This window comes from Acartia tonsa, chromosome 7 (genome assembly GCF_053477335.1).
Source record: "Acartia tonsa isolate MP-2025a chromosome 7, ASM5347733v1, whole genome shotgun sequence".
Lineage (NCBI taxonomy): Eukaryota > Metazoa > Arthropoda > Copepoda > Calanoida > Acartiidae > Acartia > Acartia tonsa.
The window spans coordinates 28,448,334-28,475,687 of record NC_137266.1 but is presented as its reverse complement, the minus strand read 5'-3'; the positions used below and the strand labels follow the sequence as shown (position 1 = coordinate 28,475,687).

Sequence of the window (27,354 nt, the reverse complement as noted above, 5' to 3'; positions counted from 1 at the left end):
GTGGTGGTTGTAGTTTTCAATAAACAATAATTCTCTCAACCATTTGCTTTATTTTGTCTGTTTTGTACATAAAACCTATTATTTTCTAATGCAATACAATTAAACAATCCTGTAAGTAGTGACATTCTGAAAGTCCTATCTTGTTCTGTAGTAGTATCTGCCAGGTAGGAAAAGAGTCCCATATTGAAACACATGGCACCTCCAAAGAACCCTTCAATGCCTAAAATATATAGATATTGAATCAAGGAGGTGCTTCTTATTCTACACTGAACTGGTGGAAATTTTCCAGTGGGGATAATTTAACCGCACTACCTACCGTTTCTTTGTTGGGAGTAAATCCTAATGTTTTTGTGAAAACCAAGGACATTAAATAATATGAACAACCAAAATAATTTTGAGTGGTTTCAGTGGTAATGGGGGATGTCACCTCCTTTCCCCCTCCCCCCCCCCCTCTACCAAAAAAACTTAGGGTAAAATTTTGTTGGCGAGTGTGGGATTAAATTTAAAACTTCATAAAGTGTAGGTTTTTTTATAAGATTTCAAAAAGAAAAGAGCTCAACACTTGAGAAAAAAGAAAAAGAAGACATAACTGTTTTTGACCTTATTTTAACTCTTCAATGGAGTTTAGAGCTGGTACATATAAATAAACAAGTATATTGCAACAGCTTTTTTAATGTTACATCCTTGTATGTATTTATAATTACCTATACCAAGAAGATATATTGGTGGGAAAGTATCCCACCATGCAACAATTATAATCAACCATATGGAACTAAGAAAGCAACCTAAAACAAAAATTATGTCACTTGTTTTTTTTTAAGAAATGTAAAAGTGTTTATTTACATTGTTTATGGAATTGGAATAATCTATTTTGTCTGCTAGCTCGGGGGTCAAGGAGAAGTGAAATAAGATGGTGTTAGAGTACACTCAAAAATTTATTGCGGGGTTTTATGCTATTCCCAGGTGGGAGTGAGATATGTAAGTTAAATCACCATCTTTATAGATGAACTTTTAATAATATGTATATTACCAAAAAAAAAATAAGAAGAAATCCACTATTACTCAAATTGCTTTCGAATTAATGGAATTCCTGAGACCAACTTTTAAAATGCATATTTCGGACATCCTAATAAGATTGTGCAGTTCTATGGTATGTTATATGTGTGATCATGCAGTTTCATCGGTCGTCTAATGGTACACAACAATAAAATCCATTGGTGTGACCGCCCTGAAAGGTTAACATTGAAAATTTCGGGAGGATGGGATAAAACACAAATTTTTATTTACTGTATGTCTGAACAAAATTTTGCCAATTAAGTGCATGGTTACCTCGCCAAACGTCTACAACCGACAACCAACCCTAAGATTATATGACCTTTGTCTTGAATTCCCAACTGTGCATGGTAACAAGTTGCACATCTTTTTAGCTAAGGCATTCCCCTTACTCTAATGCGTGTTGTTTGAATGAGATTCGAAATTATTTTAAAAAGTGTGGATGCGCTACATATGACGCCACAGTTGCCGGTTATATTTTATTATAAAAATTAAGAACCTACGAATGGAATTGCCATAAAAACTGTGCGTCCAAATTTATCAGAAAAGTATCCGGCCATGATTGAAAACAGGATGATTGGAAGACCGCCGATTAATCCACTATATACTTGCAGCCGTGAGACTTGTCTCTGAAACAGAATAATTTAGTCAAAAGTCAAAAATAAAAATAATAATAAAATAATCATATTGTTAGGTTAAATTACGAATATACAAAAGATCCCAGAAGGGGTTAGGCATTTAAAAAAAACTAAAAGTTGTTAAAAAAAGGAAAGTGAAGGAAAGGAAGCAATTTGCTTCCTAAAAGTGATCAACAAAATAATCTTTGTGTATGACAAATTATCAGTAAGCTAATAAATGAGAAATAATTATAAACTTTTAGGTTCCAATATAATTAATACTAAAATACTTCCTTATTAAAAACACAAACATTTAGGGAATCTAAGCTTCATAGAAAATTCTTTGAATGATTAAAACCTGAGTTTCTTCTTCTACTTCTTTGAATGTTTCATTACTAAAGAACAATCAAATTTAAGGTGTGTTCACTGTTCAGTAAGATCTCATATATAGCTGGATCAATAATAGATAATATGAAATGTTTGACTTTGCATAGGTTCAGTGCAGGATTAAGGTTATTTTACAAAGGGTTAGGACATTACTTCTTAGAGAGCCCCCCTTACACCACTTTTTGGATTAAACCTGTATGTAACAACATGACAGTCTTGAATCAATATTTTTAGATATTGTTGTTATTGGTCAGTCAGACAGAAATACAAAGGACTTAATAGTAGCTGGACTAGTAATTATTAATTTTTTGCAAACCTGGACATTATGCTGCATACTTCAGTGGTTAAATTTCTTTCAGACAGAAATGTATCAATCCCTAACTGACACACCTAAAAAAAAACCATTTCATCAACAACAAAAAAAAGGAAGGATGTTTGGTTTTTTTACTGGGTTGATTAAATTTCAGGGTTTGCTTGGAATAGGTCCAGGTCGGGGTTTTTCATCTATTTATCTATTTAGAAGAAGGAAAGGACAACCCTAAATAATGTTTTTAGAGGCCCCTAGTTAGAAACCTTTCCTAGACCTATAAGTAGAATCACTGTAGAGGCAACCTATATCGGTTCGGTTCAGCGGTTAGCAAGATCCATCGCTAAAAAAACTTACTACTTTATAAGAAATGATTACCTTGTCTATGTATATTTTGTCCTTTGGTACAATAACAATAGAAACCATAAGAACATTCAATAGTAAAACTGGTTCTGCAAATTCCCGCCATTTTGTGCAAGAATATGCCTCCATTTTGATTCAAGTACCTAAAGAACAGAAGACAAACATTGAAAGAAGGGTTTAATATATCTTTAAACAATTAAATTATATCTTAATTATAAATGTATATGATTTCTAATGTTTATTTTTTAACTTTATCACTTAGCTACTACTGTTTATGTATTTTAGAATATCTTTATCTTAGTTGTCAAGATGACAAGTATTTATCTATCTTATTCATAATTCAGTCTTCTCGAGTAGTAGAAGGAATTATGCTTGCATTTCACACAAGCACCAGCTTAAAAACAGATAGGAAATTAAGAATTAAAATAAACGTCTGATCGCTTCAAGTAAAGAAATAATAATAAGGAGAAAATAGCTGACTTACATTGGTATCAAATTTCATAATAAACCCCAAGTACAATGCCGTACACATTCAAATAAAAATGGAAGATGACATTTGGAATAAGGAAAGAAGTCCAATCATTTTGAACAAAGGCTTTGGGTAGAATAGCATTGAACCTACCAAAACAACATTAGAATGATCATTAACTTTAAAATAAACCCTAAATGTGCTCTACAATAAAATTGTCATGCAAAAGATTAAATCGTATTTTTGTGCACAGCATGTTCTATATGAATACCTGACACCAGAAGTATCAGATTTCGTTTAGATACCAGGGAATTTTTGATGGAGGTAGGGGACAATAGGCTGTTTATTACGCTTGTCTCCAAAGTTTTATAATACGTTTTCTTATTCGTTGACATAACAATTTTGTGGACTTTTAATAAATCTTATTGGTTGTTATTTGGTCTATAAGGTATAGTTCTTTTCAATAAGATATAAAACTATGTAGTAAATATTAGCGTTCTAATCCTGTTTCAAATTCTTAAAACTCACCCCTTCCCCTTTTTTTTGAAAGATTACATATATAGGTTCTAAAGTGATGAATGATGACAAATAAGAAAAGACTAAAGATTAGACAAATCAGCAAATTCCAATGAATGGACTTTAAAAAAATGTGATGTTTAAATTCTAAAACGTGACAAACTGTATTGAGGTCAATATTACTCCTTTTTTATTGAAACCAGGGGCGTGCGGTCGGGGGATGTAATGGGTGTCATCACCCTCCTTAAAAATGAAATTGGGAAAATCTGCTTTCCCCTTCTTTACCTTCTAATGTTTCACACCCCAATGGTAAATTGTTGTGCACGCCATTGCTTCCAATCCTGTTGAAACTGGCAATATTGTGTTATTATTATACAGATATATCAGCCCATTACAAATAAGGTAAGGGGCGTCGGCAAGGTTTAGAATCTACTATGAGACAATGTGCTTGAACGTGGAGCTTGAGCTGGCCCTGCTGGCTATACAAAAGTGTCTCGTCCTACTCCATGACTAATTATTTAGGTTAACACTAGGAAATTATAGCTTTACACACACACACAAACACACTAATAAGCGCGTTACTGAAAATAAACCACATATTTTAGAGCCTTCCACAATACAATAAAACAATATGATTAAAGTTGAGTAGGGTATAATCATTTTGTAAGGTCAGCTACTCTTAGGGGATAAATTGTTAATACAGCATATTCAATATATTTGTTTTGTACAGTAATATTTAATCTTAATCTTAAATCAAATCAACAAAAAATGATTTATGATCTATATAATGTATAAGGTAAAATAACTAGTTTGCCTCTACCTTACTCACAAAACAAAACAAACTCAAAAATTGTAAAAAAAAAATTTAACTAATAGTTAAAAACAATACCTTTTTTTCTTATGAATGACAATTTATCAAAGATCTTAAATTTTTAATCTCGGCGGCGGATTGGTTGCGGCATTGACCTCTTAGATGCAATTAGCAGCTATTTGAGAATACTGCTACATTTGCAACTGTTTGTATTTATTACAAATAAAAAAATACTAAAAATTAAGTCGATAGTTATTATTATAACCAGGGGAAGCTCTTTATATTACCTATAAAAAGAGGGGTGTATTAAAAAACTATTGACCGAGAAATCCCAAATGATGTCATATTATAACAATGGGCTATTCTAATTTGACGTCATTCGGGATACTTTAGCCAAAAGTTCTTTAATTAATTTCCTTTTTTTATAGGAACTATAAAAAGCTTCTTTACAGAGATGCTCCGCATAAAAAAAATTAACTCATATTATCACTAAGTACTGTAAAAATTAAATAAATTAATTGAATGAATTTTCCTTACTTGTTATCAATTTATATAACTACAAGTTAATAGATATCTATTGACAATTGAGGACGAACAATGTTCTATGCAAACGAGATAAAACAATGATGACAACATCCATAAAAGCGAAGCTCTGAAACAGTTTGACAGACGAACATTAACTCTTGTGAACTAAATATACAAAATATAAATGTATATGTTTTGACAAAATTATACGTTTTGTTGCAAAACTTCTTAAATACAGAATTCTGTTTAAGGACATACTTACAGTTTTAGGACTTGATTATAGAGATGGTTCGCTTATAATATTTTACCTTATTGCAATAGGAATCAGTACTCCAAAAATCAGATCAATCAGATTATTATATCCCATACAAAATTGTTGTTAAAAAAAGTTAAAATGAACGTACGGACATTCTTGTAACGATTATATAGTTGCTACACTTTCTTAATCGTACCTAACTACTACAGGAATCATCATGCAAAGTCTAAAATCGATAGGATAATTCTAACATGCTTAAATTAACGAAAAAGCTTTCGGTTACGGACGGACGGATCGACCCAAATTATAGAAGAGCTTCGGCTCTAAAAAAATATTTGGAACTGGAAGCGAAGCTACTTTTTAACTCATTTTGACAGTCTTTAAGTATGTCAATAACTCTGTTGGTTGAATGCATAATATGTTAGCCGCACATTCAGACGCGCTGTTGCGGTTACGGACGGACGGATCGACCCAAATTATAGAAGAGCTTCGGCTCTAAAAAAATATTTGGAACTGGAAGCGAAGCTACTTTTTAACTCATTTTGACAGTCTTTAAGTATGTCAATAACTCTGTTGGTTGAATGCATAATATGTTAGCCGCACATTCAGACGCGCTGTTGCGTCTGCGGCTGATGCTAGATGTTAGTAATTGTGGCTTTCAGTTTGGTCAGCGGCTTCTAGTGGCTAAGGGTGGCTTTAGCTTCAAATGGCTTATTCTTCCTCCAAGCCTCTTTCTCTTTTAAACTCATATTTTATGTCCTTTAAAAATAAATCATTAATAAAAAAAATAAAGTTATTGCGTGTACACAAAAGTTTAACATTTATAAACACTATATGATTACAGCAAAATAAGCAAATTTGCACAACAATAATGACTTTTAGAGAACCTACGCACATTGAAACACCTGAATTATTACTTAATCTTTTCTTATTTTTTAAGTTACATCTTACCATATTATAAAACAAACAACAAAAGTCAAATTGTTTAGGAAAAAGTTGCTCTATAAATTAGTTTTGTTGCTTTCAATCTTATCCGTAGTTTATGACTAACCACACTGAACTATTACACTCGCACAATAAAAACAAGGATGACAGCATCCATAAAATCGATGGTCTGAATTCAATATTTGAAACTGAATAAGCAGACTATTAAATTATATAAAGTCATAAACAAAATAGTAAATAAAACTTGTTGCACTGATTTTTATGACTATTAATTTGATGCTTCTCTTAATCGTGTACCTTGTTGTCCTAGGAATCATTGATTTAAAAAACAGATAAATAAAGTTCACTAAAAAGGTAAGCTGATTTTGTTTTAAGTTTTCTTGAGACCAGCAGAACATGGACCTGGAGAATTTTGCTAATCCTAAAATTTAAAAGACACATGTTTTCTGCTTTTTACAGTAAAAATGATAATTTACATTAAACCTATATAAACCAGGGGCTGCTATTCAGCCAATTAATTTCATTTGAAATTGCCGAAAATTATATATTTTGTTAGAGTAAAGTTGGAGTAAAACTTGTTTTATGTGTAACTGAAAGAGAAGTGGGTAAGAAGGTGAGAAAAAGGGAAGGGGGTTGAGGGAAAATTTTCAGTTAGAATTTTTTATCAGAATCACATTCACCTTTCCCTGATATAAAAAAGCAAGATTTGCTGGTCGTAAGGATAGTTTTGTATTTTGTTTTTAATTTGTCTTCATTGACAACGGACATTTAACATTCTTGTTTAAAATGTGAAATCAAGACTTCATAAAAAGTACTTTAACAATATAAAGTTTGTATTTATTTTTGTTAAGTAATAAACAAAATAGACAGGGAGCAAATAAACAAATAATTTTATAATCTTTTTAAGTAGCAAAGCTTCTTTATAACCTATATGTGTCTGTCTGTAGTGTTATGAGCCCCTCAAAATTCAAAAAAAAATATTTAATAATCTCTTTATTTTAGACTAGCAGCTATGCCCCATAGAGGCCTCTAGGGTCAATTGAGGGGGGGAGAGTCAAATTTGTTAACCCGATTTATCATTTTGTATTTTAAAAGAAAAAGTAAAAAAAAAATTGGTGGGAGAATTTTTTTTTGGTGGGGGGTGGGGTTCCCAACCTCCATTTTTTTATTTTTTTTTCTGGGGGGGGATATTTTCATGGGGCGATTTCTTTTGGGAGGTTGGTGGTACCCTAAACCAAAATAGTTATAAACCTTCCTGGGACCTATGAGAAGCTACCCTGTTAAGGATGACCCAAACATACAAACACACAGACAAATAGACAAATAGACAGACAGACATCCCGTTACTTTAGTATAAGGATTTACATATTTCATTGATTTAAAATGAAAACATCTAGGGAGGCCCATCGACTGCATGAAGTGGGAATTTGAAAACTGTATTCTTGTTGCGTTATTTATGAACATTACCATCCTTGTTAATTTCTCTGGACGTATCAATCAGAATTGACATTGAAAATGCAAGATAAAAATTCTAAAATGATTCAAATTTCCAAAATACTTTTATTGTTTATCTTTTTATGGCAGTAAGCATTTTACAATCGTATAAGCTTTAATATATTGTCTTTTATTTGATAGATATGTGAATTTCCATCTATCATTTTAAGATAAATAGTTTTCTAGAAATCTAGCAGACTGAAAATTTTTCTAAATTTGGTTTGATCTCATATTGTCAGAAATGGAAAAGGAATGTTTTTACAGAAAGTCTTAATTTTTTTATAAGGTATCTAAAACTTCTTCGCGAATTTGTTTACAATTTTAAAGTAAAATCCTTTATTAAGGACTATCGGCTACGCCCCTAGAGTCCTGTAGGGGCACTAGAGGGAGTTGAATTCGATAACCCAATCTATTATTTTAGATTTTTTGGGAGGGGGGAATTTTTTTATAATGGCGATTTCTCTTGGGAGGGTGGTGTTACCAATTATGTTGCTTAAAATAAATGGTCGAAAAGTTTTGACAGTTCTAGTTAACCAACTAATTTGGGTTTATTAAAAGTACCAACAGTTTTAAAGCCAACTAATAAAAGAACGTGCTTATAAAACTTTGGATAACAGTAAAATAAACAGATTAATATTCCCTCTCTCCCCGTTTACATAAATTTTATAAATGAGTGTAACTACATGTTAAAAATGTTTCCTTGAGACTTTATTGTATAAACATCAATATATCAAAAGGCGGAAAAGATGGAACAAATTGTAGTTAAGAGAAAGCCCTTTTGTTGGCGAGAATATGCAGGAATTTATCCTATTCTTATGCTGTAATAATAATAGAGTAGCTGTACTTCTTGGAGACAGAGTATTAACTATAAGTAGCAAAACTATTCCTTAAAAAATATATTATTCTTTTTTAGAAACTTGAAATTTATATTATAGTAAAGGAAACTGATATACACAAAGATACCTAAAGTGTCAAATTTTGTTGCAAAATAACAATAACCTATAGCGTTAAAAATGGGTATAAAACCACTGAGGATAATTATAAAATTGCTAGGCTTTCTTGGCACTACCTTAAAGTTATAGTAGAATCTAAATAAGGTCCAAAATTACTATAGTTATTTATCGCATTGTATGATAGACAAAATAAAAAACTATATGGTTAGATTCACTTTTGTTAGCACGGAAGGGCCGAAGGGCCGGGCTAACAAAATTAGTTTTAATTTTAAGATTTAAGACTATAATACTTTTCTAATATCTGTTCTATCTATACAACCTACGAACCCCGACACCAAACAACTTAAAATCACGCAATATAAAAAGGATAATTATATTACACAGAGCCAGTTCAGCTGATTTATGTTCTCATGGTATCCACAGTTATAGTTCCTAAAGATAAAATTTACATTGATAAGGTAAAGTGTTTTTTAATTGCCCATTTTTGGGTCTATTAGTAGTTCTATGGTTGTTGTTTTCTCCAATATATTAAAAATATCATAATGATCCACAACTTTTTTGTTCGGTATTGGTTATTTTTTTCGATAAGCCGTAATGTCGGGCTGACAGTCGAACATTCTCCAATGTTATACACCAATTTTTATCTATTAATTCAAATCCTTGTTCATTTAAGTTTTTCTGTTTTTTTTTGTGTTCTTTATAAGCTTCCCTGCAATTTCGATAATTATCATATCAAAAAGTAAACTACGCAATTATTCTTTTTTTGTGTTTTTTAAATCTTTTGTAGGTAAAAAATCTGAATATTTTTCTCTTTCATTTCATTGAACTATAAAAGCTCTTTGACTTTTATTAAAACAAAGAAAAATCATGTTCCTAAGTAGTGCAGCTTTAGTAGGAGTTGTCAATAAATCACTGATCAATTTTATTTATCACTGAACTAATGTGTTTCAGTCTCACTTACCCCTTCCCAAAATATATGCAGGCAAGGGGAAACTTAGCGTAGTTGAACCCAACCTATTCATAGAATTAATTTTATTTTGTATCTAATTTTGGTAAGTATATTTCTTTGTCTACTTATTGAAATACAATGTTTTGTGATTTTGTATCTCAGAAGCGATGCTTATATGACTATTGGGGTGTCCGTCTGTACGTCCATCTCTTATCGTTGTAACTCGAAGACCGTCTTAAATGAGTTGACGAGATAGAAAATGAGTGAGAGAAAATCATAATAAAAGGGTGAATTGCATCTAAGAGGTCAATAAGAACTTTTTGAAAATGTGAATTTCTATTTTCTTGTTTAATCAAAAGAAATATTTCACCTAAACGTCAAATTATACCGAAACAAACAAGGATACTAAGTTAACAACAAATTGGTAATATTTTATAGAATGCTCATATTTTGAAGTATAATCTCACCTAATTAATTATGTCGATGGGGTTGGATTCTCCTTCGATTCAAAGTTATCATCTTGACAAGCCAAAGCATCATCCGCTTGCGAAAATGGAATGTGTATAGTTAGCCCATTATAGGGTATTAGTTTGATTAACATCCAACAGACAACCAAGACTATTGTCTCTGGATGATAAAGATTTGAGCCTGTTTATGAGCCAAAATATTCCACTATTCCAACTATTAGTGTCACGTGCCAAGCATAGCAGAAGTAAGTTTAAAAATTTAACGTCTTTAGTATGGTTTAGACTCAACACATCCGTGAAGTCATGCAGCCATTAGTGCTTCTTAAATAACGAATCTTTATCTTCAATTGAAGTTTTTATGTTTATAGGTGTGTAAGATAGATTTAAAAGAATATCTTTTCGAGAGAAATCTAACTACAGAAGTCTGTGACATCATGTCCAAGTAAAATCTATTTTATAAGTTCATCTACTCTTTAACTTGTATCTAAGTATGTCAAAGTAAAATCTATTTTTTAAGTTCATCTACTCTTTAACTTGTATGTAAGTATGTCCAAGTAAAATCTATTTTATACGTTCATCTACTCTTTAACTTGTATGGAAGTATGTCCAAGTATTGGCAAAATGACGGCAACTTGAATATTTACCGACGATGCTTAAATCAAACAATGTATCAAACAAAACAAAAAGCCATATGAATTTCTGAAATATTTGTTAGCTTTTACATTTTTATTTAAAGTTTTAGTACTTTTCTCCTACTAAACTCAATGAGGACTTAACTGTGCTACTTATCTTGATAAGTGCAGCTTCTATTCATAAACTTAATAAGTTGCATATTTGGTTTTTGATTATGTTTTTAATATTCGAAAAAATTATTAAAGTTTTTTTTTTGCAAACGATTTAAAAGGTCTATAAAAAGTTCAAGAGAAGATGCAAAATATGAAAACTACTTTGAAAACTATTAACTTTTTTTTATTTTAGTGATGATCAATACAGTTTTGTTGAAGAAGAAACACAGGTTTTATTTTTAAATATTTTAAATGTTTGTGCCTCTAATGATTTATGTTATAGGATATTCTTATATAAAACTAATAGGATGTTTGTCTGTACAAAAGGATCAATCTAAACCGATAATGTTCTCCTTTACAATTTTACTTCTAATATGGGTCCAAGGAAGGTGTATATCAATTTTGGGGGAAGATACCGCAACCATCCGAACAGAAATTGCCTCTAGAAAAATTAATTAGATGGTATAATTCTATTAAAAAGTATGATTTTCTTTTCTCAGTTGCTTTTAAATGTATGTAGATTTAAAATATTTAAGTTTAAGATTTTAATTACCAATAAGAATCTATTCTTTAACTCACTTTGTTCGTTTGAATTTCATTCAAGTTTCTTTAGCATTTTAATGTGTTTTCCTATTTAAGGATGTTATTATCCTTGTTTATTAAATATTTACCTACTGCAAATATTTGTTTGTTTGCATATTAATCTTTATCATAAAATAAATAATTTTAGTGCAAATAATTATTATTAATTAGTTATCCTCATTTTTAGTTATTATTCAATAAACCAAAATACACAGAAAACTAAACAAGCTTTCTTTCAAACAAGGACAAAAATGTTTATAATAAGTTCAGCAATAATTTTTTTTTCTTTAGATTATCTCCTAAAGATCAATTTGATGCACAAACAATTTATGATCACATTTTTAAAGTAAGAAGAAATATGTCCATTGAAACTTGAACATTCTAAGCAATCAATATTTTATATGAATAATAACATGTTAACATGACAGGGGGGAGGGAAAGGTGAAGTTGAAATTCATTCATTTTTTGCACTACTAAAAAAATTGGGCAGTCATAGCATAAAATGAACGAGAGGAGAGACAGAATTTAATATAATAGCTTTGATATTGTAAAACATCATCTTTTTTCTTTTTTTTAATTTATCTTAACAGTTTTGGTATCCTATCAACCAAAAAAAAAATACGGGAAAAGTTTTTACACAAATATTTAATTAGTCTCATTTGTCCTCTTTTATCTTTTTCTAATGGAAGACTTATGTTGTGGTATTTTTAAATAAAATATCATAACTTTATCCTATACATTCAAATAAAAATAGGGGTTATTTGTTTATCATATTAGAGGGGGGGGGGGTGTACAGAGTACATCAATTCAATATCCATTGTCTTATCCTTTAAGATCTCTGACTTTCTGTCAAACTATCAAAATTAAATTAATTAATTTTATTTTAGAGACACGTAGCGCAGCTGAAAGTGTACGAGGGTCTGATTCTTAACCTTCCCAGTATGTTGTTTGCACTAGTCGCTGGCAGCTTGGCTGATTCTGTGGGTAGAACTGTTTTCATGGCCATACCTTTCATGGGTAAGCTAATTGAAATGCAGCTGTTCTAAAACTAAAATAGGTCTTTTATACAATACGCCAATAAGAGTAAAAATACAGCATTGCTCTAGTAATGTTTTTATTTTTGACTGAGCATGGTGTTAAAAGCTATCTGTCTGAATGAAGGCCTGTCTGCTTGTCTTTTTTTTATGTTTTATTACAAAAAATCCTTATTTTTATGTGGACGGAATATTCATAATTCACAACGTATTCACACATTAAAGTAATTAATAAGCAAAATTTAACAACTTGCAAAAATTTGACGAAATTTTAAAAAAGTATAAATTGTAGTCTAAATGTATTACAATTCAATTAGTTTTTTGAACACATCACGTATAAATTTGAATAATAATGTAAATGTAAATTTAATAAGATTTCTTAAAAATTTTTATCAAACATTTATCTTAATATAAGAGAAGATTTTTGTTTTGACACTTACATTTTCATTTTTCCTTACATTTAAAATAAGATAAGGAAAATTACATTTAGAAGAAGATGCAATGCAATTATATATATCAGGGATCTAAAGGGATAAGACAATGGCCGATAAATGTACATCGCCAGTGATAAACACAAAATTGCCCCTCCTTTGGATTGCAATGAATGGATAAAACATCTAAACACTTAACTAAATGATCCAAATAATCATATTCAATATAAGTCCCCAAGGTTGGTAAGCCAACGAATAAGAAAAATTAATTTTAAGACTTTGGAGACAAGTGTAATAAACAGCCCATTGTCCCCTTAATCCCTACCATATATACTGTTTAAAAATATGTTATTTGTAGGCGGTGTTATAAGCTCAATCTGGTTGATGATTTGTGTCATTTGGTGGGATCAATTCCCTCCCGTTTACCTTCTGCTTGCAGGTAATTACACATTTTTTCTGTTTGGGGGGATAAGTTTCCTTCCTTTACCTTTTTTAACAGGCAATTATGGTGGATTATTTGTATTTTTTGGTGGGTTCTTATTTGTATCTTTAGTTGAAAGTAATTATGGAATTATATTTTTGTGATTTGATTCAATTAATTTTTCTTCCTAACCATTCTAATAACAGGTAATCATGCAGAATCATTGTTTTTTTTGTTGGAATAATTCTTTACCTATACATTCTTACAGCAGGTAACCATTGTTTTTTTGTTGTGGGATAGATATCCTTCCTGTAACTTATTTTAACAGGTAATTATACTGAGCTGGATCTTTAAATCATTTAGTGGTGTTAACAGGTAGTTATACTGGATTATCTTTCTACCTAACAGCAGGTAATCATACAGAATGTTTTTTTTTTGGTTGGATGAATTCTTTACTACTCATAAACATGACTATCCTTGTTTATATAACGATCCATTTCACTTTGGTGGAATCTATAAATCTAAATATCAAAAGCATGTTACAAAAGAAATCTTATTTTTATTCTCTACAGTTGCAACCAATATTAACATAAATATTTCATTTATTGAGAAAGAAACATTGCCAAAAATACACATAAACAAAATAATTCCAATATAATTCCAATATACAAAAGTATTTAGCTGTATGTATAAATGTATATGTAGTGTTGGTCTATTGAGATCTCTCCAATGAAATCGAATGATGTAGATATAAAGGGACTCAACTACATCACCCCCTACTTAAAAAAACCATCAAGAATAATCAAATAATCAGCCACTAGATTTTTTAAAACCAATTTTAACTAACCTTATTTCAGGGGGAGGGGCCGTGCTCCAAATAATGACTATTTCGGGAATGCCATCGAGATATCTAAGAGATATTAAGACACCAATAAAAACAAAATTTGAAAATAATTTTAAGAATCGTGTCACCACTATTTACCAATTCAAACAACGATAATGGTAGAAAATCTAAAACAGTAAAAGAGGTGCATACAGGGATCAGGGATGGGAAACCTGACCGAAAATTAGGTCTCAGCCTCCTTTTAAAAGTGATGGGGCAACTTTTCTTTTTTGCCTATAAAATCAACTCATTTCCCCCAGTTCCTCATTGGCTGAAGGCCAATATCCAATAGCCTGAAACTTGCTTTTAGCATTAACCAATTAATTAATAACAAACGCATCCCCAGTTCATTATTGGCTAAATTAATTCAAGCAAACATAAATTTCTGCTATTAGAAAGACAACAATGGAAACTTTCTGCTATTGAATGACAACAATATATATGACGTTCAATCACATCAACTTATTATTAAATTTACACATTAATAAATGTCCATATAGCAAAACATAAATTGAGAGATCGTTTTTTGAAGACTGAGTAGGATTCAACATTTTATACTTTAGAACAATGTGAAAAACTCATGTCTTTAGACAATTTAAAAGTTACATTTCATGTGGAATTGATAACCCATCTAAATGATCACAAATACAAAACTAGTTCAATATGTAAATAAAAGTGTACTGTGTTTTGTTAAAAAAAAAATTTCATTAATTTTGGTAAAAATTATTGCACACTTAATTGAACTTTTCTGTTAATATTTAACGTAAAATAAATCTTTTTTTTAAATTCTTAATTTATATGTTTGCTATGGAACAATTAGTTGATAGAATGTTACCCATGTACTTATTCAATTCTACTTAATTTATTTATTAAAGCTGGGGAGCTAAAGCGGTGTTTATTTCTATATACAAATTTTGGGATGAAGTAGATCCCCCCTTAAAATGTTTGAAAATAAATCAGATTTAACCATCTCAAAAAAAAACTTTTTTTTAAATGGGGGGGGGGGGTTGGCGAAGTAATAACGGGATTCTACTTAAAGCAACTAACATATTGGTTCTTTGAAAAGTTTTTATTATATTTTACGATAGGTGAAATCAACTACCTGAATTCTATTCTATACTTTTTTTCTTTGCATTCATATAATAGCTATTTCATCATTGTTCATAGTTTTCAAATCTAACTACTGCGTCATCCCGAAACTAGTTTTTTAGGCCTAGTTGGAAAATAGGCCTGGAATAATATTTTCTTACGTTTCCCATCCCTTATCCCTGGGTGCATAAAAGAGGGTTAACAATATATTTATTAGTTATCAATTTATTTTTATAAAATACTAATGATTTTGCCCAGGTATTGAGGGATGTTTTGGCGGATACATGTGTATGAACCTGGGTCTCTACTCCTACACAGCTGATAATTCCAGTGATGAAAACAGAACTTGGAGGATGTCGGTTCTTACAGGAATCATTCACTTATAAGACTTAATACAGATTAATATGAATGCCGAAACGATGTCTTGCAACCAAGTATTTTTTTAAAAACGTAACATTTTAAGCCTTGACAGTTTTATGATCATTTGTCCTCTCACAAAAATTGCCCGATGATCACTTATTTTTGAAATAAATTAAATTCTAGTTCAAAGTTTTTTTTCCTATGCCAAACACCTATGCCCTAACCTTGTTTATTTACCAGTAAAAAATATTAACCTAGCTAATCTGACCTAAAGAAATAAATAAACAATCCAAAAATTACCCCAAAAAATGTTGATTAAAGCTCAAAATACACTTTGTGTAAAAAGGCCGGATCATATATATCTGATAAAAATAGTATATTATGACAAGCATTTTTAGGGAGGCAAGATAAACACCCTTGAGATTTGTCAACTGTAGTTCTGTTCTTTTCAGAATTGAGAAAAAAATAAGAGGATTGAATAATAATTGAAAATTTTGGGTTGGAATTTTTTTCTCCAAAATTGTTTAATTTCCAGAGGTCTGTTTTGTACTTAAATAAAAATAGAATTAGAAAGGAAAACTGTACATATTATACAGATAAATCTGGTATTTAGTTATTGCTAAAGTTATACAATAAGATCAAACGGTATTTTATACCTTTAATCTGCAGTGAAATACATATAACTTTTCCCTTTTATAACCAAACATAATTATTTCGTAAGCATCATTTGCAACAATTAATATTTTGGAGTCATATATTGCAAAAGAAATTCTAATTTCTGGCATTATTTGCAAATATACATACAATTAAAGTTATAATAATTGATATATGAAAAAAAAAGTAAGAGTATTTCCTAAACTTACATGAATGTAGTTACGTTTTATCTTTAAGATAAAAACCCTATAGGCTATAGACTATAGAGTTGCTGTGCTACTGAATAAATAAATAACAATATGGGGGGGGGGGGCGATTAATTAAATCAAGTTGTATAAAAAGGAATTTTACCAATGAGAGTAATGCAAAGCATCTCTTTAATATTGGTCATGCAATGTTTAGATATATAGAACACATCATTATATTCTTTTTTAGTTGTGCAGCTTTTATAAATCTGGAACAGCATTATTTCCGTCCATTCATGTCAAAATGATACTTTGACTCTCTTGTTTAAGGTATTTTTTAAATAGATAAGTTATCTTTAAAAAGGACCTTGAGGGATAAGACAATGGACGTTAAATTGCTTTACATATCTAATTATGGTAATAACAAAATTACCCCTGTTTATTTAAACGCTTCTTACTCCCTTAATATTTGAGCTATCTTAGAAAAATAAAAAGTATTTGGCAGTTTACTATTGATCATTTTATAGGATAATGATGAAAAATCCACAAAATAAACAGGAAAAAATCTACGAGGTATTACATAAAAGGTTCATTTTATTGAATTTAGACTAACCCACAAGAAAATATTTGCTTTGTGAACTTTAAGATTAGTTTGGGTCCAAACTGCTGGTCGCTCAGACTTTCTAAGCACAAAAATAGAACAATCTTGACATGGCATACTAGAAATTCTCAATATTCAAGAATCTAAAGTGTAATATAAGTGAACAATATGTAAAAATAGGCATATTATTGATCTTCTTTGTTAATTTTTCATGTGAGCTCGCTTTAAATGCAAACAAGATCCTGAAATATACCAGATTTGTTAATTAGACTACAATGCCAGCTCTTATAATGTCAGAGTAAGTCTTTGTGATCCACCGTTTGACCACCAGCTGCTTTAAAAGTTAACTAAGGCATATTTTTCTTGTGGATTAGTCTTATATTTACAGAAATCAGCCTGTTATGTATTACCTTGTAGATTTTTTCTGTTAACTTTGTGGATTTTTCATCACTATATCATTAAATGGTCAGTAGTAGGCTGCCAAATACTTTTTAGTTTACGAAGATAGGTCAAATATTAAGGGAGTAATAAGCGTTTAAAAACAAACAGTTTACGTGGGACACCCTGTAGTAAAATAGAGTGTACTTTTAAAATGAATCAAAGATTAATGGTTTTTAAAAGAATTGTTTGTCTCCAAATAACTAAAAATATTTGTGACGTTTTCTAGTTTACAAAATGTTTAAACAAATTACATGCAGAAAATCTTAAAAATAAAATGTTTTATAACGTATTTTACGAGTAAAGGGGTAGTTTCACGTAATGCATTTGAACTTAATTTAGTGAACCGCCTATTTTTTGCTATTGAATGGGTTAAACTATATTTATATGGCATATAATTGAAAAAATTTCAAATATCTACCACGTAGTTTTGAAAATATCAAGACTTGAACATCGTCTTTTTGTGATATATGCAATTTAAAAAGACGATTTTCAAGTCTTGATATTTTCAAAACAACGTGGTAGAAAATTGAAATACTTCCAAATAAATGTCATATAAATGTAGTTTAACCAATTAACCAGGAAAAAATATGCGGTTCACTAAATTAAGTTCAAATGCAATTCGTGTTACTACCCCTTTGATAATTAATTTAATGTTAGTAAAACAAAAGCTTTGTTTTAGTCAAACTAACATAAACTGTACTTTTGGTGCTTTCCCTCAAATTTAGTCTTTGCCACAGAAACCCATCTCCTTTTTATTAAAAAATATAAAGTAGGAGAGGGGGCTAATAAGAAGGTAAAATAACGAAAAGGATGTGTATACCCCATTCAAAGTTACGACAATTTTTTAACTGAGCTGTTAAACGTCAATTTTAAGGTATCCGTTCGCTTGAATAAAAAACGTTTCTTTAGCTTTTTAAAATTAATCTACATTGATATTCAATGGGTTATTACATTTATTTTTTTCTTTAACAAATTATTCTTTTTGAAATAAAATATAACAATTAAGATATTTAGTTTGAACCAGCAATAACCAAATATCGCATGAGAGATTAACAATTAATTATTCTTCTTTAAGGAGATACAACCATGAATCTTAACAAAAATTGCTAAATAAGAGATTAGAAATAAAGTGATTATTTGAAAGATTTTTGTACATACACACCCTTATACTTCAGTTTAGAAATATATTTTCCATCATGGTTTTGAAACCGATTAGTATCCACTGGATAAGAACCGGTTCTCAGCCATTCTGAAAACTCATGTATAGCATCGTATAACTGACAATTTTCCACGAATATTAAAAACTGTTTCTGTTACCCCCGATGAAACTTTTAATAAATAATAAAGTCAATGATTAAATTTACAGGAATCTTCAATGTTGGATATCTTTTAGGTAAATAATCTATTTAATCAAATATAATATTAAAAAAGCAATAATCCATAAAAATATGGCCATATTTATAAGCAATATTCTTTTAATTTACTTTAGATTGCCTACTTTTTTCCGCAATTTATGGATACGACAGTCCTTGTTTATAATAGGCATCAAGGGACTCTGTATTCAAAATGGGAGATTAGGGCTAGACTTTAATCGGAAAATGAAATAGCCTAAAACCATCATAGGATCCATGTTAAATTTGCCTAAAAAATCAGTAGTCTTTGATATAAAATTGTATAATAGAATAATCTTTTAATCTTAGGTGTTCAGTTGGGAGGTTATGTAGACAGCTATATATTTGTGTTTGCCTTCACTGGTGGGTTAGGTGTTCTAGGCATTGTATACTCTACTTTTGTTCTAAAGGAATGTTTTGGAGTCTTTCTCATAGGTTTTGATAGAATAACTACAAACTAGCATTTATCCGTGTTTTTTTCCTTTTTTAAAAGAAAAACATAATCTTATATGTTCATTTTATTACTTTATGAAAAGTCATTTAAATTTTTTTAGGAAGAAAGTGCTTCATAGCCTGAGTAAAAAATATTTTTACGTAAGTTTGTTTGTGGTTGATTTTCAATAAAATTATAAGTAGCCTCGCTAATAAAATTATCTTCTCAACGACCCAAAAACATTAGGAAAGTTTGAAAAAGCCAGAACCACAACTAGACGAATTTTCAAATCCAATTGGAGAACTTGAAAAGAAATCTTTGCTGACAATTCTTATTGATTCTGTTTGGGCTCTCCTCAAATCACGACCAGGTATATCGTCTTCATATCATTGTGTGAGGCTCAGTTTATTATGAAATATCCAAAGTAGGACTGTAAAAGAGGATTCCAAAAAAGATGGCAACATTCATATACCAAATATACCAGACAGACAAATGTACAAAGTGAGCTAAAGAGCAGATGTTCAGTAGCTGTAAAAGGAGAATAATGAAAAAGATTTAGATAATAGAAAATCACGAAACCTACTTTATATCAATATATATAGATGTCTTATTTAGCATTACCGACGAGCTAACAAACTAAGCAAGTAGCATACTGGATGCTTTTTGGTTAGGGGTAACATAATAAAAAAATCAGCAGTTTATCTTAAAAAGCAGCAGAAAAATCGCATTTTCCCATACTGTGATTGAGGGACGGATGGACAATAGATCTATAGTATAGATGTATAACTGACAACTACCTGCCCCCCTTTTCCAAGGGACTTTTTCGTCTGCTAGCAAATTATTTTCTGCTACTTCGCAATGTTAATATTTTCGACACTATTAGTTGATTTTCAACGACCCAATTGTGAGTTGGCACATGGTACGTTGGATGGGGACATACAGGTAAATAACCCCTTCCCCCTCTTGTGTTTTACTCTAATGGATGGGCAGACAAAATGAATTCTAATTATGAACTATAATATTTTTCTTGGGAGGATGCGCTCTAAAGGAGGACCATATCGGCTATGTGGTTGTCAATCTATCCGACCATCTATCTAGAATATTTATCTATCTAGGATTTACCAGAATGCTGGGACTGTTGGCTTTTCTAGAATTCAACACCTTGATGTTGTGTGTTAATACTCAAGAATATGATTATTTGATGACCAGAATAAAGGTAAAGTTTTGTGGCGTAGCCACTCTCAAATTACCGTATGGGTTTGTCACATCTTATGGCCGTCAGAACAATTGTCACTAGAAGTAGGTTGCCTAGAATATTCTTGGCAATGTACATCTAGTTTATAACTTACTTAGATCTGCTATTTCTATCTCATTACATGCTAGTAGGGATTGGGTATCCTTTTCAGGAAGGCTTTATTAATGTATTAGGCTTGTGCTTAGATACTTCCCTAACCTTCCGCGCCCGTCCCTTCCTAGAAGTGGCGAAGCGAATATAATTATGACACAATAATCATGCTTTGATTTTTTTTTGTATTTTGATAGAAATTTATCCATTAATATTTTTCTCGATGTGTACAGGATGAATTATTTGATAAATGTCAAATTCGAGACAAAAACAAATTTTTTATATTATTGAAATATTTTGTATTTGTAATATTTGTAAACGTTCAAAACATCCTGGTTGGTTTGTGATAAATTCTTGTATAATAGTAACCGGATGTTTATATCTGTCTGACTGTTCTGAATTATATCGCTTAACGTTGTACCGATATTTTTCTCCTTTGCAATATAGCTTCTCATGGGTCATGGGAAGGTTTATAACTATTTTAAGGAAGGGATACTCAACCCTCCGAGAACTCTAGGGGCGTAGAACAAGATAACAGCCCAATAAAAAGAGAAAAAAAGATGTTCACAATGATAGGTAGACAGTTATACTACACAAGTCTTTAAAACACTTGTAATGAATGTTTTCATCCTTGTTTTATTTTAGTTTAATTGGGACAGAGAGGACTATAGTTTGTATCTGACTGTTCAAAGAGTTTCCAGAATCATAGGTAAGAATTGAGCATTTTCTTTGAAAGCATTTGGAAGTCTACAAGGACATCCTAGGGGGTGAAAGGAGACTTATCCCCCAAATATATTTTTGAAATCCAAAACCAAATATCTCACTTGTTAAATTGGACTTAACTAAACACCGTTTTACTCGTTATAAAACCTTCAACTCCACCTTTAACGTTCTTGGATGAATATATATCAATTGTTGGAAAACTTCAGAAATATTATGACAGAGACTTGTATTTAATACTAACAACAGCCAAAGGCTATTTCCATTTCTTTTAAAAGAACAGTTATTTACAATATATCTTTTTTTTTAAATTTTGTAAGAATGAGATTTATTTATAATTTATCATTATTTTAGGTCAAATAAAGATATGATGTAACAAAAAAATAGGTCATTTAATGAAAAATATTTTTTAAGAAGCACTTATTGATATTATTGTTATATATAATCATTGTTTTTATGTAAGTTATTTAATTTTAGGTTTATTCATCTTGCTACCAATCATATCCAGATTATTTAAGGTAATTTTTTTTCCTCCTTTATCAAAATATTGCACACATATTCCTCTTTTTTTTATATGGCTTCATATATGAAAATTCCTCTGATTAAATATTATTTTTATTCTTAGAGTTGATTGTAGATATGTTATTCTTATGTCATCTTGCCGAGTTTTTGAAAATATCAAATAAATTAATGTTTTTCTTTGTTTTTTTTTAACCCATTGCCTTTATTTCCTTAGATATCAGATGAAGTTGTAATCTTCCTGGGAGTGTTGACAACCTTGTTGAGCTATGGCATGTTGACGATAAGTTCTCCAACCTGGGGACCTATGAGCTGGCCAGTCTACCTGGCTGGGGCCACACAGATGATTCCTGTGGTCACCTCTGCTATTAGGTTAGTTATCAGTATAGATGGATCAATAGATGGATTGATAGATGTATCGATAGATGGATCAATAGATGGATCAATAGATGGATCAATAGATGGATCAATAGATGGATCAATAGATGGATCAATAGATGGATCAATAGATGGACCAATAGATGGATCAATAGATGGATCAATGGATGGATCGATAGATGGATGGATGAATTGATGGATCGATAGATGGATTGATAGATGGATTGATAGATGGATTGATAGATGGATTGATAGATGGATTGATAGATGGATTGATAGATGGATTGATAGATGGATTGATAGATGGATTGATAGATGGATTGATAGATGGATTGATAGATGGATTAATAGATGGATTGATAGATGGATTGATAGATGGATTGATAGATGGATTAATAGATGGATTGATAGATGGATTGATAGATGGATTGATAGATGGATTGATAGATGGATTGATAGATGGATTGATAGATGGATTGATAGATGGATTGATAGATGGATTGATAGCTACCTAAATTCCTTTCCACCATCGTACGAGTTATAGATTATCTCCACTACTAAAATCTTTAAAGATTATGATTTGTAGGTTTCAGTTTAAACTTTCTAATTAAAGTTTCCAAGTTTCTACAACATAAATGTCAAAAGATAATTAAAATAGGTCAAATTAAAAAGATTAATTATTCCATATTATATTGTGCAAATATGCTATAAAGATCAGCACATCATAGGCGGCGCTGGTATTTTTTGTGATTTCCTTGGGAGAGTGGTGGTACCATCTACCAAAATAGCTATAAACCTTCCCAGTAACTATGAAAAGCTACACAGAAAAGAAGAGCCATATCGGTTATTAGATTAGCAAGATCCTTTGGTACACAGAGACAGACAAAGATCCTGTTACTTTTTGTAATACAGGAATACTGGTTCATTTTTTGAAAGGAAATATTAGTAACTTTTGGTAACATCCAAACTACGTACCTAGTCAAAGAGATGCTAACAAGATTTTTATAATACCATATTTTTAAATGTTTTAATATATTTAATGTCATAGGGAAATAATAATTCAAAGATAACTCAATAATGATAAAAAAAATTATGTTATTAATCTCAACTCTTTATTGATTCTTGATAAATTCATATTGTTCATCATGCAATCTTAATATGGGTTATAGCCAATTTTCATATAATTAATATATAGATAATCAAGATAATTTTATCTAATAACGAAGCAATGAATATAAATTGTTTAGTGTTTTATTTAAGAGTTGATAAGTAACGTTGTTTTGATAGGTATGAAATGGCCTTTCATGAGTAGAAATACCAGAAAAAACATTCAAAAAGCAATTAAATCAAAACCTTACAGTTAGAAAAATATTATGATAAAAAATATCTTAATAGTTATTTCTTTCATCGTATTATAAACGGCTTTCCGCGGATATAGAATGTACAATTATAAGATAAAACCAGTTTTTTAGCCCCGAGATGCCGAAGGCACGGGCTAAAAAACTGGTTTTAATCTTATGATTGTACATTTCTATATTCGTAGAAAACTGGATATAATGCGATGCTAGACAGGGGCGTCCAAGCTTTTTTTTTGGGGGGGGGGGGTAAAATTTGTTTAAGGGGGGGTAATTTTTTTTTTTTGGGGGGGGGGTAAAATGGCGCGCGAAGCGCGCCGCGAATTTTTTTTACCCCCCCCCCCCTCCCTAAACTTTTTACCCCGGGGGTAAAATTTGCTTGGGGGGGGTAATTACCCCCCCTGAAATCTGTTGGACAGAGTTTTTTGTGTTCTAATTATCCGTTTGATCTGATTTTTGGTATATTGATTCCTGGGACAACAAAGTACAATATTATAAGCGAAGCAACTCTATAATCAAGTCCTAAAAATGTATTTCCATAAATATTATCCTGTATTAAGCAGTTTTTAAAAAAAAATACTTACAATTTTACTTCGACACTTAAAATTCTGATTATTCAGTTCTGACACCTATAGGTGTTAATGTCCGTTTTTCCTACCGTTTCAGTGCTTCGATTTTATGGATGTTGTCATCCTTGTTGTTATATTTTTGTCACATGTATATCAATTGTTTTAGATCTGTTATGAGTAAGCTGTTCGAGGCTAGTGGAGATATTGGAAAGATCTATGCTTTGATAGGCATTGGACAGGCAGCTGTTGCCCTTATGGCACATAGGTATTTTTTTTATTTTAGGGTAAGGGATAAACAAACAGAATTTAAATAGAAAAATCACCAAACCTTAAAAGAAAAAAAACTAAGATGAACATTGTAATAACAGATGTTTCCCTTATGGGCTATGTTAGAACAAATCTATTTATAGTGCCAATTATAAAAATGTCAGTCTAAATTAACAATGGCAAGCCAGTACACACTTTAATTGACCAATGGTAGGCCAGTATGACGTCATTTTTATAGACACTATAAAAAGTTTTTTCGGTTAGAACGAAGAGAGTACTATCCTTATATATAAAGGAGTAAGCTTTTTTGTTTGTAGCAAAGGATCACGCTAACCGCTGAACCGATATAGTCCTCCTTTACAGTGAAGCTTCGTATAGGTCTCGGGATGTTTTTAGACTATTTTATTTTTTATAAAAAGTACGGGTAGATAGGTTTTAGACTAATTTACTACCCTTCTATATTCCTTAGATATAGAGCCCCTAGATGCTCAAACCATTTGATTAAATCTTTGTCTGAATGTCAAAAAAATAGAATTTTAGATGGATAAATAGATGTTATTTTCATGTTTTGTTTTATATTTTCAGTTTGCTGGGAGTTATCTACAAAGCAAGTTTGGATTATTTCCCCACTATGTATTTATTACCAGTAGATATTATGTTAGTTATTTCATCTATTACAGCATTAATTGCCATATTCAAGTCAAAAGTTCAGTTCACTGATGATTTTTAATAATTTTGTATTTATTTATATTTAGCTAGGTATACGCAGGAAGGAAGGGAACAATCTATCTAAAATTAGTTACTCAGTGACTCACCCCTCCGATCCACCTCCCAAAGTATACTATAGCCCAAATTTCATGCTTAGACTTTAGGGTTTGATTTATTTATCTTTTATTGCCCAATCCCTTAAGAATTCATTTAGTAAGCATTTTAGTTATTTTTTCAGTGATTTTTTAATAAACCCACCAATAAATTCTAGTTGTGAAGTATTTTTACTATTCCTTTATGCAATCTATTCTAAACAACAAAAACCAAAAACAATATAAATGTTTTTTACTGTTCTTTCTTATCAAACTACTGTCAGCTTGCTAATGATGCGCTATCTATACAAATTTGTCCTTGTTTTTATCAAAAGTATCTGTAAAACCAAATTTTTAAAAATAGTAATCTTTATTCATACATAATATACATTTCATTTTTATAAATAACATTATATTTGACATAAAAATAAAATAATTGAAAAATTTTCAGGCATATAGTTTATTTGTCAATGATTACAATTTTATTTTGAAGATACATTAATAGTTATTTATCGTATTTTCGTAATATTCATCATGCTATTATGAGTATTCCAAATGTTCTGTAATATTTGACCACATGCAAAACTTGAAACTTCTCAGTGCCCTTCGGAGATGAAATAGGTAGAAATTAATATTTTTCCATTTGATCACTAAAATAATTTTGAAACCATTTTCCCAAAAGTGCAATATTACAAAAATACATTACATAATTTTGTCGTATTTTAAGCGAAAATGTATGAGTTACAGTCTACAAAACATACTGTAATTGATTTATTATCGTTTAAAATACAATATATATATTTCTATTTGTAAAATTTCTACTTGAAAATCATACTCAATTTTAAAATATGCATTCAACAAGGAATAAAAAAAGATTAGGCTCCACTACATTATTTTATAAATAATTTAAATTATATATTTAAAACTTATTTTTAAACTTTTTTTAACTTTGGTAGTTTGTAATAGTAAAACATTTTTAATAATTAATGAATATTTTTTAAAACTCTTACATCTTTCACAAATAAGCTTTAGATTTTTTATGTTTGTACATTGTGATACTGATTAAATAAAATATAAATAAACATATTATTAAATACTATATAGATATCTTATTAATAAATATACATATATTACTTTTTTTAGGATAGCCATTAATTTATTAATAAAATTCTTCATAAGATGTACATAAATCTTAAAGACAGTCATGCCAAGTAAATAGAGAAATGCGCATCAGTCAGCCATATCTTGACTGAAAATATCAGCCTATTTAAGTAAAAATAGACAGACACAGAAAATTCACCCATCTTTACAATTTAGCAGCCGAATACAAAAATCTTTCTTCCAGAAATCTATAGTTAGAATATTTGACATACCATGTAAATTATATACTTGATGCTCATTAGAGATTCCTCACAAGAAAATTCAGCAATCTATCTTGAATATCATAAGGTGTTTATTTACGTTTTCCCTTGCCGTTTGTTACGAGCGGACATTTCGAATCATAGAGTAGCTTCTGCTTCAAAAAAATAATTTAAGAGGACTCAAAATCTGGAGTCTGTGGAAAGCTAGTAAAAGTGGCTGACTCAGATTATGACGTCAAAAAAATTAACCAATGAGAGGCCAATATACACTGTAATTGACTAATGGTAAAATTGATAGTGGCCTCTCGTTGGTTATTTTTTTTTTTGACGTGATAATCTGAGTCAGCCACTTTTGCTAGCTTCGTCTGTGGTTATTTATTTGTGCTTTGTTTAGTCATTTGTCATGTTTTTATTACGAAGATTATGTCAAAATAATCCAATTGATGATAAACAAAATTACAACTTCTGCAGATTAAAATTAATGGTAAAATTAAAACACTACAGAAACCGACCAAATAAAATTCAATAAATACCCAAAGTTTTTGAGCCAACAAAAAAGATAAAACATTGGGTACCAGTGTAAGTCTATATACAATTATAATGTTTATGTCTACATTATGATATAAAATGACATAATA

The 27,354-nt window shown here is 30.3% G+C and overlaps 2 protein-coding genes across 2 annotated transcripts; one reads left to right on the top strand and one right to left on the bottom strand.

The window, feature by feature from the left end:
• On the bottom strand, nucleotides 1-2,872 carry LOC145324249 (proton-coupled folate transporter-like). The gene is made up of 6 exons (XM_080166869.1): nucleotides 2,743-2,872; nucleotides 2,374-2,447; nucleotides 2,029-2,065; nucleotides 1,553-1,682; nucleotides 705-785; nucleotides 1-220 (listed from the first exon to the last, which is right to left on the bottom strand). The coding sequence occupies exons 1-6, from the start codon at nucleotides 2,854-2,856 to the stop codon at nucleotides 36-38; spliced, it is 621 nt and encodes a 206-aa protein (XP_080022995.1). The 5' UTR covers nucleotides 2,857-2,872; the 3' UTR covers nucleotides 1-35.
• Nucleotides 2,873-8,481: 5,609 nt separating this feature from the next.
• LOC145325199 (putative peptidoglycan muropeptide transporter SLC46) lies at nucleotides 8,482-25,693 on the top strand. Its single transcript, XM_080168084.1, has 16 exons — nucleotides 8,482-8,541; nucleotides 9,081-9,154; nucleotides 10,481-10,554; nucleotides 11,091-11,127; nucleotides 12,367-12,496; nucleotides 13,303-13,383; nucleotides 15,596-15,711; nucleotides 18,950-18,971; nucleotides 19,279-19,382; nucleotides 19,652-19,772; nucleotides 20,518-20,618; nucleotides 21,393-21,456; nucleotides 21,945-21,985; nucleotides 22,204-22,358; nucleotides 24,455-24,553; nucleotides 25,141-25,693. The coding sequence occupies exons 1-16, from the start codon at nucleotides 8,490-8,492 to the stop codon at nucleotides 25,283-25,285; spliced, it is 1,416 nt and encodes a 471-aa protein (XP_080024210.1). The 5' UTR covers nucleotides 8,482-8,489; the 3' UTR covers nucleotides 25,286-25,693.
• The last annotated feature ends 1,661 nt before the right edge of the window (nucleotides 25,694-27,354 follow it).

Bases quoted from the DNA above. Each gene is read 5' to 3' on its own strand.
- LOC145324249 (XM_080166869.1), bottom strand. From the start codon at position 2,856: ATGGAGGCATATTCTTGCACAAAATGGCGGGAATTTGCAGAACCAGTT. The intron at 2,448-2,742 runs GTAATCATTTCT...GTTTTTTTTTAG, and splicing joins ACAAAATATACATAGACAAG to GTGTGTCAGTTAGGGATTGA. The intron at 221-704 runs GTAATTATAAAT...TATATATTTTAG, and splicing joins AATATATCTTCTTGGTATAG to GCATTGAAGGGTTCTTTGGA.
- LOC145325199 (XM_080168084.1), top strand. From the start codon at position 8,490: ATGGAACAAATTGTAGTTAAGAGAAAGCCCTTTTGTTGGCGAGAATAT. The intron at 13,384-15,595 runs GTAATTACACAT...GATTTTGCCCAG, and splicing joins CGTTTACCTTCTGCTTGCAG to GTATTGAGGGATGTTTTGGC. The intron at 20,619-21,392 runs GTAAAGTTTTGT...GTTTTATTTTAG, and splicing joins ATTTGATGACCAGAATAAAG to TTTAATTGGGACAGAGAGGA.